Source organism: Chaetodon auriga, chromosome 19, assembly GCF_051107435.1.
Source record: "Chaetodon auriga isolate fChaAug3 chromosome 19, fChaAug3.hap1, whole genome shotgun sequence".
Taxonomy (NCBI): domain Eukaryota; kingdom Metazoa; phylum Chordata; class Actinopteri; order Chaetodontiformes; family Chaetodontidae; genus Chaetodon; species Chaetodon auriga.
The window spans coordinates 20,906,248-20,920,140 of NC_135092.1; the positions used below are offsets into that span (position 1 = coordinate 20,906,248).

Here is a 13,893-nt window from a genome sequence, read left to right on the forward strand (position 1 = left end):
ATAACTGACCAAAAAATGGCTCGTTAACTGTCTCAGTAAGAACTTTCCTCCATTGCGTCCATTTCAGTTTTCTCTTCCTGCCCTCCATCTGGATTTAACGTCACATGACTGCAAACATCCCACTGCTGCTAACAAAACGTTGCTAACACGTTTAGCTTGAATTGATGATATTCCATTGCATTTACAGCTTGTTCCACTGGCAGCTTTAATTTGATCATAAATGTAAACCATCGTCCTAAAACTGTACAAGTTAACGGAACAAGTCTCGTAACTTGTAACTAAACTGAATTTATTGCCATTCCAGGTTGTTGCGTACGTTCCTGAGAATGACTTCAACGTCCCGGCATGGATTTTGTGTAAAGCTCCGCACAAAGAGGTGGACGAGCACGTGACGTCTGAAACAGAGCTGGAGGACTTTTATCTCGAGGTTGGACACAACGGGCGGCCGTTCAGCCCGACGTGCCAGACTTTGGTGTCGCATTTCAAGGCTTTAATCCACACAGACCGGGGGTTCCCCAAAGGTAGTGAGTTTTTAAGCAAAAGGCTTTAAAACATCAGTCAGAAGTGCAGAAAAGTCACAGTAAGACTTGCATCATGCGGTATCAGCTAGCATACGTGCTAAAAAAAGTGCCTCGGTGATGCTCTCTGCAGAAAATGAAAGTTGAATCGTGAACTGTGTGATGTCTCTTCCTTTTGCTGGAGATGAACTGGCTACATGCTACAAGGTAAGAGAAAACACCCATTAAAACGGATGTTCTGTCATTACTGGGATGTGGTGCAAGAAGAGGGATAATTAAGCTTTAAATGGAAGCATCACAAATCACAAAGGAGGTCCACAACAAGTCAACGCCCCTGCCGAGATATTTCTGGAGCAAAGTTTGACAGAGGAGAGGAGAGGAGGAAACGAGGGAGGAAAGAAGAGGAGACGAGGAAACAAGCAAGAGGAGTAAAAGAGAAAGACGCATGTGTAGAAAGGACAGAGGAGAACAAATGAGGAGAGGAGGAAACAAGAGGAAAGGTGAGGAGGAAACACGAAAAGAGAGGACAAGGGAGGAAATAGGAGAGAAGGAAGGGAGAGGGGGAGAGAAGGGGAGGAGAAACAGGGTGGAAGGAGAAGAGAGGAGAAGAGGAAACAAGGGACAAGAAAAGGAGAAAAATGACAAAGGAGAAGACACAAGGAAACATGAGAGGAGGAAACAAGGGTGGAAATGAGAGGAAAAGAAAACAAGGAAGGACAGGAGAGGAGAGGAGGAAACAAGGGACAAGAGGAAAAGAGACACAAATGACAGGAGAGAAGAAGAGAGGAGGAAACAACAGACGAGAGAAAGGGAGATGAGGAAACAAGAGAGGAGGAAACAAGGGTGGAAATGAGAGGAGCAACAGATGAAGGAGAGGAGAGGGCAAGAGAGGGAAGAGGAGAGAGGGGGAGGAGAAATGGGGTAGAAAAGAGAGGAGAGGAGAAGACATGAGAAGAAAGAAGAGGAGGAAACCAGGGTGGAAGGAGAGGAGCAAACAAGGAAGGACAGGAGAGAAGAGGAGGAAACATGAGAGGAGGAAACAAGGGCAGAAATGAAAGGAAAGGGGCAAACAATGAAGGACAGGAGAGGAGAGGAGGAAACAAGGGACATGAAAAGAAGAGGAGCAAATGACAAGGCAGAGAAGAAGAGAGGAGGAGACAACAGAGGAGAGGAGAATGAAGGGTTGTCAAGTCAGCATTCAGCGTCAGAGAAAAGTATCATCCATAAATGATGATGTGAATCATTGATCTGAACCACAGACTGCAGCTCGTCTGTCAGGAGGGTGTCAGCAACTTCAGCAATAGCCTATTAGTCTCACATCAAAGCCTCGGCTGAGCGCCGAGCGCTCCACTTCTGATTATTCCAGACGCCAAATAACAGACACTGAACTCTGGACTCTGCTGGATTCACGCCGGCTCTGCGGTGACACACTCAGAGGGAAGCTGCACGAAACGCCGCCGCCGCCGCCACCACCGCCGCCGCCGCCGCCTGACAACAGACGTCTTCATTTCTAATTGTTCTCGATGCTGAAGACTGAAAGCGTTCAGAGCGACTGAAGGGATGCTCATGTTACCTGTGAAACGCAACACACACACACACACACACACACACACACACACACACAGAGCGGCGAGTTGTCCACTCAGCGGTGGAGTCGGGTTCACCGGCTCTCCGATATCACTGTGGCCGCAGAAAACAAAACCTGGTTAATAAAACATGAGCGCCGATTGGCCAGAGAGGCGTCCTGCGGTCATGTGATAGGGCCTCGAAAGGCAGATAAGGTGACGGAGAGCAGCTCATCACAGACGCCGCAGCTCTGATCCACCATTTCTGACTAAGGAGCTGCAGCGTACACATGTTTTATCGAGCCTCATCCAGTCGTATTCATCATATCATTGGATTAGAATGATGATTAATCACTTTTAATTACTGCACTAGATTACAGAATAACCAGTACGGTGTAAAATACAGTGGAGCTAACAGCACAGAGAGGTGTGCAGGTAAAGAGGTGAAGTAGAAATACATGAACACTGTCAGTACAGTAATGAAGGGTCCGTCGTCTGTGAACTCGATGCCGCTGATCGATCCACATCGAGTCGGTCCGGGTCGAGAACTCGCTCGGCGGCGACAGAGAGAGGACGCCTCAGCAGGACGGAGCGTCCCGTCAGAGGGAACGACCAGACGTCTGCTCACACTCCTTCAGGGGAGACGGTGAAGAGCGTTCACCTTTTATCTAAAATTGCATCAAATCTTCCACTTTCTGAAAATGACGTTCGCGCAGAAAACAATAAAAGACCGACAGCGTTTGCTTTTAAGTCTGCGGAGTGAAGTCAGACGCACTTCAAACGCAGGAAGACAGTGACGGCTACTTCCTGCGTTTAGAGACATTTGACATCCTCACAAATAAATCACTGATATGATGAAAGCTGCTCGCTGTTCCAGAGTAACGCTGATATCAGTGCATCAGGCTTTGTGCAGGTCCCCAGCAGCACAGAACAATCATCCACTGATAGAATTAATGAAATCTTTCCTCTCAGACTGACTGAGCTGCTGCAGGTCTGACGGTGCAGACTGAACCCTGAACAGCCTCCTGCAGCTCAGTCCAGCATCACAACAGCCCGGCTCTCAGTTTTTAGGAGGGAACTTCTCCCGAGAGCATTAACCTGTAACCTGTGAGCCAGAACTCAGGGCAAACAAGGCAAACCGCCCTCCTGCTGGACACACACTCGGGGTAATAACTGATTAATTAATCATCAGCTCCCGTCTGTGCTGTCCCACGTGGCGTGCATTACGCCGACCGTGCTGGTGCTTATTTCAGCCATGATTCTGTATTTTTATGAAACTTTTCAAACAACAAACTGTGTGAACTGAACTGAATATGAACCAGCCATTTCAAGCTGCTGCTCCAGTCTTTCCTGCGTCACGCAGCAGATGCACAGACCCTCCACTTTCTTATTTGTGATGTTTATCCTCCTCCACAAAGCGCAGAAGAAGAAATCCGCCACCCTCCTCCTCCTCGATCCTCCAGGGCGACTGTGCAGCTTGATGAGAGCTATGCTGCCACGCTCGCTGGCCTTCGTCTTCTCCTCATCAGTACTGGCTTTAAACTAATAACGTGACACCTGCTCGGACTGGTCCCTCATATCTGAAACTCCTCCTTCTTTATAATCCCACCCCTCCTGGTCGTGATTGGCTGGTTGGGATCAGGTATAAATGCTGTGGTTGGATGAAATGTCACTCAGTCTAAATTAAATGACATGAGGAGGCATTCAGGCTTCTTCCCAGCTGAGAGGAAGAGTACTGAGTTTAGTTTACGCTAAACTGAAGGATGTAGAGAAAATTCTGCTCCTTCTTCAGCTAAATAAACTCTTTAAAAAACCGTGTGACCGGCTAGCATGAGCATGCTCCCGGCTGGCTAATGTGTTAGCAGCTAGCTTCACGAGTTGGAACCAAGTCTCTTCAAACACACGTTTGATTTGCTTCTGACAGCTATGATACTGAATAATTCTACTTCCTGAACATTATTTAGTTACATTATGCTCAGTATTTGTGATTTAAGCCATCAAACAAACACTAAGACAGCGACATCTCATAACTCTCACAGGTTTACCTCCATCCTACATGTCTGTGGTCACACAAACGTACCCAGGTTGGAGGAGGCTCGGCCCTGAGCTGCTCTGTCCTGCAGCTCCTCAGCTATTTCCAGCTGGTGTTGGTGGTACTGGTGCGCCCTCTCCAGGTCCTGAGGACAGCGGGAAACAAACACTATTCATGTTTATTTGTCACATTATCAGCAGCATATAGAAGATAAGGAAAGGCAGTGATTTATGATCCAGGTAACCTCGTTTGTAAAGGGTTTTATACTGACCTGCATGCAGCGGGCAGCATGCCCCAGACCAGCATACGCCCTCATCTCGATGGCTCTGTCGCCCTGCTCTTGTGCCAGCTCCAGCACTCGTGTATGGTAAGATATGGCCTTGTCGAAGTCCCGCTGAGAGTGGTAGGCACTGCCCAGGTTGCTGTAGGCTCGCGCCTCCTCACGCCGGTTCTCCAAAGTCTGAAAAGACATCGTTTAATCACCACTATTTCACTGCATGTAGAGCAATTTTACATTTTCTGTGAGTGAGTAAGTGTCGCAGGTCCTCCAAGATCAGCTGTAACTAATGCTATTCTAAAAAAAATAATTTCTTTATCAGCAGGAAAACATGACTGGGAATAATTCAAACAAGGACAATTAAGCTTGAAATTAATTTCAGCTAATAAAATTCAGTAAAAAAAAAAAAAAAGATCTCTGCAAAAGACTAAAAAAACTAGATTTTCTGTTTAGGAAGATGAAGCCTGCACATATCAAACAGATGGAAATTGTTTTATGTTACAAGCTGCAACATTTCCAGCTAAAGAGAGCGAAGCTGTCAAAATAAACTGCGGGCAGTCAGGAGATTTTAATTAGGGAACCTTTATTCTGGTGCAAATCTAGCTGTCAACAGATGGTCAATTAGTATGTTAAGAGAGGAGGCTACAGAGAGCGAGATGATGTTGGCTCCGGCGGCCGGCGCCGTGGCAAGAGTGCACTTCATCCACAGACAACAAACTTGGTCACATTTTTGTCTTTTGTTGTGTTCGTTCGTGTAACATTTGCATGAAGAGCTGCTTCAAATATTTACAGGCTTCACAACCAGTGTCCTGAACACACGACGCTCTTTGGGAAATCCAGTTATTTTCTCATGAAAGACGGTGCTCTGCGATGACAGATGGGTTCAAATGGAGACATTAGAAAAACTCCTGGAAGATCCAGAAATGTAACTTCTGCTGTGAAAAAAAACAAAAAAAACAAAAAACTGCCTCCTGCTTGAATTTATCGCCGTGCTGAAATACAAACCAGACTTCTCTGCATAATGAGCCTACATGAAGTTACTGGATGGCTTTATGTTCAGTTTGAGCCTCCAGCTGGGTGATGTGTTACAGGTCGACACGGGACATCCATTTTCAGCCTGTCTGTCAGACGACATCTTACCTGTGAACACTTTTCCAGATGCTCGTCTACAGGTTAAGGTTAAGTTAAGTGGTGGTATTCTGTATTTCTGTTACTGTCAACAAATCCTGTGAAGTAACTAATAATGCATTAGTCCATCTCTAAGTACTTCCTGTCTGCTGCACTCAAGCCCATTGGACTACTTTCAGCGGCGGATTAATGCACATTGGGTGCTCTGGTGAGTGTTTGTAGCAGCAGGACAGTGCGTGTAAACAAACTTGACCCCATCAGAAACATTACAGATCATAGATGCAGAATTGTACCTTTGCGATGTCCAAGTGCTGCTCGTGGCACTGAACGGCGTTGGTGAAGTCTCCCAGCGCCGTGTACACGGCGCCCATGTTGCCCAGCTGGCGGGCCTCGGAGAGCTGGCGCTGGGTTTGTCGCGCCAGCAGCACGCACTGTTTATGGCTCGCCAGCGCGTTGGGGTAGTCGCCGATGGCGGTGTACACGTGGCCCAGACTGCTGAGCGCGTCGGACGCAGCCTGAAATCACACGGACATAAACTGGTTGGTATCCAGCCCCAGCAACGAAAACCACTCACCGAGTCCCAGTTAACAACAAGAACGACACACAGGCATCAAAACGAGGGGCGGAGCTTTGATTTCAGGGTTTAAAGACCCAAAATCAAATAACACATAATGCTGCTGTATTTACTTGTTCTTAGTTACACAGAATAAAGAGTATTCACATCATTTACTTCAGTAAAACTAGCAATGGGGAGGACTAGTCTACTTGGCCTGCTGCCACCTCGACCCGGCCCACGGATAAGAGGTGGAAAATGGAAGTTTGATCCGACCTGAAAAATGAAGCTAATGTAGCAGAGCCTTAAAAAACTGCAGTTCCTCCAATGGCCACTCGAGGCTCCCAAAGTGAGTCCATCCACCTTAAAAAGCTCAGCTGTGCATCAGGTATAAACACGTTTAGTTTTGGTCTCCGTGCAGGAGTGAATTTCCATATAACTCACTGGTTTAAAAGTTATGCATAATAACAGGCATGGCTGCACTGAGTGACAGCGAGCTGCTAGACTTCATCAACCAGGCGTCATTCAGCCTCAGCTCCACCCACGCTCCACCTCTTAGAGGGAGTTTAGTGGAGTCAGATGGCGACGGCCGGGGCCGCTGTCGCTGAGCTTCAGGAGGGGCCCCGTCACATCCCAACAGCCCGAATGGAAAACATTCCCACAGACTGGAGGCTACAGGAGTGAAAGCTAATCTTTCACATCCTATTAGAGCTGCTGAGAGCCTCACCTCGTGCCACCAACACTCAGGTTCTTGCAGTTCTATTATTACTCTGTTTTATTTGGCGCATAAGACACTTTTATAGCACTTCTCTGAGCCGTCTAATGATTTCTAGCACCGCTCTTCCTGCTAATTACAGGGCCTCTTCAGGCATAATACCATGCAAATCACAGCGAGGGTTTCACAGTTGTTCGCACCGTTGTTGTCTTCAAACGCGCACATGTGCAGCAAAAAACAGGACTGTGAACTCACACCCACCCACACACACACACACACACACACACACACACACACACACACACACACACACACACACACACACCAAAACACACAGTGTCAGATCCTTCTTGTACACACAGTTTCTCTAATTAGACAGAGACAGAAATGAGAAATGGCCGCTGCACTCTGCTCTGGCTTCAGTAATCTGAAACCTGCCCACTCGTTTGCTAACTAATCTTCAGGTTGTTGGTATTGATCAGTGGTCCATCAGAGGAGTCATGGGAAATATTCATCAGGTCTGAGGAAGTCTGTTTCAAGACAGATGAAGACAAGAGCAGCACAGTCTCTATTGACACGTCTCCCGTCTATCGCTGTCTATTAGTGTGTCCACAAAAGTCCTTTCAGATCAGCAGAGACACAAACAAACAACAAACTCTGCTGATTTATCAATAAATCCACTCAGGTAGCATTTTGGAAGATGAGCAAAAACATTTTAATAAAACTTAATTGATCACAAGGCTTTTCCGGAATCTAATAAATGTGATTGGATGATAGATTTCTGCATCATGTGCAATATGACAAGACACATGAAACACAGTCCTTCAGGCGGCTCTGATGAGGCGTTCACTGGCAAAGGAACAAACACCACATCTCCACGTCGATTATATGCATTTCTGTCTTTACTGCTGCAGGATGACGACACTTCAGTCTCACCGTCATCAGCTGAAGAACAGCGTCCATCTACATTTCAGGTCGAAAGAGCAGCTGTGGGAAAACATCTTTTCAGCCACGTCAGCGTTGAGGATCCAGAGGTGACGACGTCGCTCAGCGGCTCAGCTGGTCGGCCACTTTGGTCCAGACCAAAATGTCTCAACATCGACTGGACGGACTCAGGAACCCCTCTGACTTCTCCTCTTCCCATCAGCCTCAGCTGTACTTTTGTGCTAATTAGCAAATGCTAGCGTGTTATCATAACAAACTAATATGGTGAGCATCGCTTAAAATCAGCATGTTAGCACAGTCACCGTTAGCATTAGCTTTAAGCTGAAAGCAGTGCTGCAGCCTCACAGAGCTGCTAGCATGGCTGCAGAAGTCTAAAATATTACTGTTGATTCTTTTATTGTAAAGTTTCTTGGAAACAATCACAAAGACTGACTGGAGGCATGAAAACTCTCTTTCAACGCTCGGTAACAGTCTGCAGTGTGCAAGCGTGTCCCAGAAACAAACACCTCCTGCAGCCTTCACAGGAAACATGGCACCCGCGATAATGATCCTCATCTGTTGAACACACTTTATATGTGTGAACACACGGCGTGATGCAATCATCAATAACGCCCGTCCTGAGGTATAGACTCACTGTAAGGATGAGCCCTTTGATGCAATCACACTGACAATAATGAAGTTAGAGGCCTCCTGAACACAAACACACACACACACACACACACACACACACACACACACACACACACACACACCACCTGACCTTTCGAAGCACACAATGAAGGACAGCAAAGAATAAGTCGGAGACTGTAATGAAATGTTTGCAAGTTTAAAGAACGTGACAGAGAGGAGGAGGAGAGGCTATGAATTATTAACGAGGGGTTATTAGCATGTTCGTTACTCATTTATATCCCACACACACTTTCTCTCTCTCTCCAGCGCAGACGAGTGAGCCTTCGACTTCCAGAAGACAAACGAACTCACAGAAGAGCAGAAAGTGAAGGAAGAAAATAATTAGAGAAAAATGTACACTGGCACTGAAAGGTGGGGCGAGCCGTTCTGACCCGACACACGGATTCATGTCCCGGAACGTTTTTCTCCCTCATATACAGTCAGCTAGTTCAGTGCAGTGGTTCTCAACCTAGGGGGTCGGGCCCCTCCAAAGGCTCACCAGATAAATCTGAGGGGTCGTCAGATGATTGACCGGAGAGGAAAGAAGAAGAAGGTCTGACACATACTCATGTTTCATACTTTGTGAAATATTGGATAAATCGATCTCATTAACGGTTCTATAAAAGAAACCGAGTCAGACGTTTGGAGTGGAAACGTTTCTCTGAGACATCTGAAACACGACGCTATGAAGGGGTCACGCTTAATCTTTAGCAGCGCATCATCAAATACGAAAAGCCTTTCATAAGTTTTAATGTAAAATCTGAATCTGATGAGTAACTGAAGCTGTGAGAGAAAGGTAGTGCAGCAAAAAGTACAATACTGACCTAAAGTGAAGTATAAAGCAGCATAAAGTAGAAAAACTCGAGTAGATTTACCTCAAAATTGTACTTGAGTAAATGTACTCAGTTACTGGAAACTCCACAGCGTGGATGTGAATGTTTGTTCGAGCTGACGTTTGGGGGGAAAAGTGACCTTTCAGTTCAAAGGCCTGCGAGCAGATAAGACACATACTGACACCACGTGGCTTTAAAGCGGAGCCTAAACGAAGGCTAACAACTGTCACTGAAAACAGCCAAACTGACCTTTAGGAGAATTTACCACTTCTCATTAACAGCGGGACGCTCGGCGCTTTTCATTTCTGCTCATGTGTGTTCGCGGCAGACGACGGCACACACCGGCTCAAATCCCAATTCCCAGCCAAGTGATGAGTGTAAACACATAAAATCCAGTTGACACATCTCGGAGGCAGAAAGGGAGATTTAATAAATGACGAGGGGGCCGCTGTGTGTACAGTCCATCGGCCAGACGACTGTTTGATTTCCCTCAAGGACGCAATGTTTCCCCCGCACCAGAAAACACACAAAAATCCAATCATGTTGTGTCTGGGACTGTCAGCCGCTACACAGCGAGTGTGTGGTTTATGTCTGTGTTTATACGAAAAAAGATGGAGAGACTGACAACCGCTGGCATTTCGCAGAGAAAGAAAATCAAGGAATCATAATATGCAACCTGTCATTACACTGTGCTTTTATAAGATGTTGCAGGAAAGCAGCAAATCTCATTAGGAGAGACTGTGTGGGGGGAAAAGAAAAAGGAAAAGATGGATCCCCGAGTCTAATGAATGAAACTACAAGAGCGACGGGGAAGGATTAGCGGTGGAGCGGCGTCTCCTGCTCGATAAACCGGCCGAGAGAGATGGAGGAGGTTTTAGAAACGACGCTCAATCAGCCATAAAATATGGGCTTTTAACCCTCAGCATGGGCTGAAGGCAGAAATGGGTTCTCCTGCTGCGTCAGGGGGAAATGACAGATCTGAGTTAACTTCACGTCGGTCTGATGCTGAGCAGCCAAAAGTCTGCACGTCCAGAGGTGAGAAAGGACAGAAGGACAGCAGCCAAACGCTGAGCTCAACTCACTGTGAGGAATCCTCCGTGCTTCATCATTATGAACAATGTCCTCCCATTCCTTCCTCACTGTCATTAACTCTAATTAATCATCATTGATACGATAAAAATATTGATCACAGCCAAAGAACGAGCACAGAGCAGCTGCTGCACGATGCTAACAGTGAAGCTAACCACCTGCAGCGTTGAGCTTATCCTCATTATTAATATTTATGAGAAGGCAAATTAACCGTAGAGCTGAGTTGGAAATCTTATTTTTATCTTATTTTCAGAGGAGACGCTGCACAAAGAGAAGAATCCACATCCGCTCTGCAGTGCCCCCTGCAGGCAGATCGCTCGGGTTCCGCTCGATCGAGGATTTAATGGAGGAAGATCTTTTGTTTAGATTAAACTTTAATTTTAATAACATCTGATGGCTGTTTGCTTGGCATTTCCTGGACAAACATCCTCAGAAAAACTTCTCACAGTAAGAAGCGAAGTCCTTTAAATTCATTTTTTTTATGCAGGTTGTGGAAAGTTTGAGATTTCAGCTTGAAAAACGTCTTGAAGCTGTTTAATTTCTGACACTTTAGCTCTAAATGCTAAGCAGTTGTGCTGGTCGAGGTAAAGGTGTCCACCCCGTAGGTCAAACATGGTCCCTCTGCAGGCGGCGTCTGGGTTTGGACGCTCGCTGTCTGCAAACACTCACACAAACAAACGTGTAACGCAGCAAAGCAAACACACAGCGCGAGCTATGGATTTCTGCTGATGACCGTGTTTCAGCGCCTCAGGCTGTGCACCTGCGGAGGAGAAGCTCGATAACCGTCCGTCGACCGACGCAGACATTCGAGAAGCTCTGCTGTCTGGGTTCGATCCTGAGCTTCTGTCAGCTCCGCGGCGGACAGACAAAACTACAGGTGTGCGTCCAAAATGAAGCAGACTCAACTGATCGCTGGTCAGAGGAGACAAACAGGAAGATGCACGGACACAAACACGAGCGCTGAGCTCCTGTTGGTCTCTCACTGCTTTCATTAGCACCAACCTGCTCATTCGTCTTACCGACAGGTGTCCAATCGCTCCACATCCAGGAAGCATTCGCATGCTATTAAATGACTCTGTGTGTGTGTGTGTGTGCGAGTGTGGTATCGAGCCACTGGTGTGTGTGTGTGAAGATCCGGTGGAGCTTTGGAGAGCGTTATCGTGGTTGTAGTGTTATAATAAAGTTATAATAAAACTGCACACTGGAAACAACAGTTCAGCTTCAGGAGGTAGCTTCAAGGTTACATTCAAGTTAGAGATTACCACTAATAACATGCCTGTCTCCACTCAGCGACTCGAACCTCACAGAACAAAGCCATCCTGTGGTAAACCTAATAAACCTGACTGATCTCTGAGCGCACCAGAAAGGCCCTCAGCAGAAGCACAGCGGAGCTGCAGACAGGACAGCAGATCAGTCCACGCTGGCAGCGTTGATCGAGCCGACAGCAGAGCTGCATTCTGGCTCACAGCAGTTACTGATATTTATGTACAAACTAAAACTCTGCACACACGAGATTATCTGCAAATACAGCAGATATGACAGCGGAGTAGATCGAAGAACAGCCGGCATCCAACGCTATTGATTAACAAACACACACACAAACACACACACGTCAGATTTCTTGTACAATATTAATGAGACAATGAAATATTCCACATAATAGACCCGGAATCAGGAGAATAAAGCAAATAAAACATTAAATCCAGTCAGACTTAATTGCATCTGCCATGACACAATGTTGCTTGTTCACACAGCATCACACAAACGAACACACACACACTTACACGCATGCACACACAAGCATATGGGAGTGGTTAGACAAAGGTAAACACACACAAACAAGCTGACAGCTTCACTTAGCGTTTGGAGACATAAAGGGGCCAAAGTCTAATCTGTAACAGCAATCTAATTAACTATGGTTCTCACAACTGTCCAAAGTGTTTCAGAAGAAAGCCGGAGAGTTTAGCTGTGGCCCGAGGCAAAGAAAAACTGATTTCCAGAAAACACGAGGGAGACGGCGAGCAGCTCAGGAAGAAGACGGAAACGTTCCAAAAGGAACGGGAACAAATCTGGGCGATGTTTTTCTGTTTGTTTGGGCTGTGATGACTGTGTAATCTCTGGAGTTTACAGCGGTGGACAAACGTTATCACATCACATCTACTGGAGACTGACGGGTACGATTCCTCGATGAAGCACATTAGGACAGTGAGCAGGTTTCCCAAACAGAGACGATGACATCAACACTGTACAACACGTACTGTGGAGCAAGCATCATCAGCTGCTCCCTGATTGGACAGACTCTCTTAAGGTTGGTCACATGTCTTTTCAGGAAGTATTTCTTTTGCGTCAGTTCGTGCAGGCTGATCACGCTCCGATCACGATGCCTTTACACCTGCGTCCAGACACAGATGACGTTTTAATAGCAGGTGTGAACGAGCGAGGCGTCTTCCCTCTCTTCAGGTGTTCTCCAGGTAACTTTTCATTTCTATCAGATCAATGATTGAACCTCGAGTTCCAGCATGTGGATCACATAGCTCATTAACAGTGAGGTGGGTCAGATCTAACAGCTGCAGCTCAACATTTAGGGAAATATGAGTGTGTGTCAGCAGATAACCAACACTAAAGCGCTCAGACTGGGATTGAGGCCAATGAAACTGGACTGAGTCCCTGTTTTAAACTACATTGGTGAGGTCTCGTCCCTGCTGGGACGTTGGCTGCATATGCCGCTCAAACACTTGTTTACCTTCATTCTGCGGACGTGTTCGGAGCACTAAAATCATCTGATCAAGTCTGACCGGGACGAGGGCGCCGCACTTGAACCGAGACTGACTGCAAATCTATACGACACTGTGTTATGGTCTGAATACACATGAGCACACACACGCACACAATCCTACCTCTCGGTCCTTGAGCTTCATGGCCAGCACGAGCTGGTTTCTGTGATTGGCCAAAGCTTCTCTGTAACTGCCTTTGGAGAAGAGGGCGGAGCCAAGGTTCCCATGAGCTCGACATTCACCTGACTGGTCACCTGTGGACGAGACATTCATTACAGCTGTTTCATTTGCTCACAGTGCGCTCACACTGCCACTTTCCCCTCGTCCATACCTAAAGTCTTGGTCACCTCCAGGTCCTGCTGCATGTAGGCCATACTCTTCTCCGTGTTACCTAAAGACCAGAAGGCGGAGCTCAGGGCCGAGAAGACGGATCCACGCAGCTTTAGTGAGCACGTGCCGATCTTCAGCCCGGCCTCCAGCACCACAACTGAGGCTCCGTGGAAGCCGTGGGTCAGCAGCTCCTGTCCGATGACCGACACCACCACGAACGGGCTCTTGTCCAGCTTCATCTTCTGGAGCTGCTGGTAGGTGGGCTCAAGGGAGTCTGAGAGGGTTTAAGCACACGTACAGAGAAACTGGTGAGGTAATGGGATCAAGCGTCCTTTTTATCAGGACGCAGAATGAGACGAACCAGCTGACCGTGGTGACGCTTCCTACAATGATCAAACCCAGACAGTCAAGGCTTGAACATCTGATTCAAGGTCAAGGTCATTTGGTCGCTTCCAATGGTAACAC

At 46.9% G+C, this 13,893-nt stretch overlaps 1 protein-coding gene across 3 annotated transcripts in view; it reads right to left on the reverse strand.

Annotated features, from left to right (window-relative positions):
* Positions 1 to 13,893, reverse strand: part of ttc28 (tetratricopeptide repeat domain 28) — a 92,346-nt gene that overhangs the window by 22,830 nt on the left and 55,623 nt on the right. For all 3 annotated transcript variants that reach the window (XM_076758634.1, XM_076758632.1, XM_076758635.1), the window contains 5 exons: positions 13,430 to 13,702; positions 13,222 to 13,352; positions 5,814 to 6,035; positions 4,387 to 4,575; positions 4,164 to 4,260 (listed from right to left, as the gene is read on the reverse strand). In XM_076758634.1, coding sequence (XP_076614749.1) covers positions 4,164 to 4,260; positions 4,387 to 4,575; positions 5,814 to 6,035; positions 13,222 to 13,352; positions 13,430 to 13,702 — 912 coding nt within the window. The remainder of the gene's footprint in view (positions 1 to 4,163; positions 4,261 to 4,386; positions 4,576 to 5,813; positions 6,036 to 13,221; positions 13,353 to 13,429; positions 13,703 to 13,893) is intronic.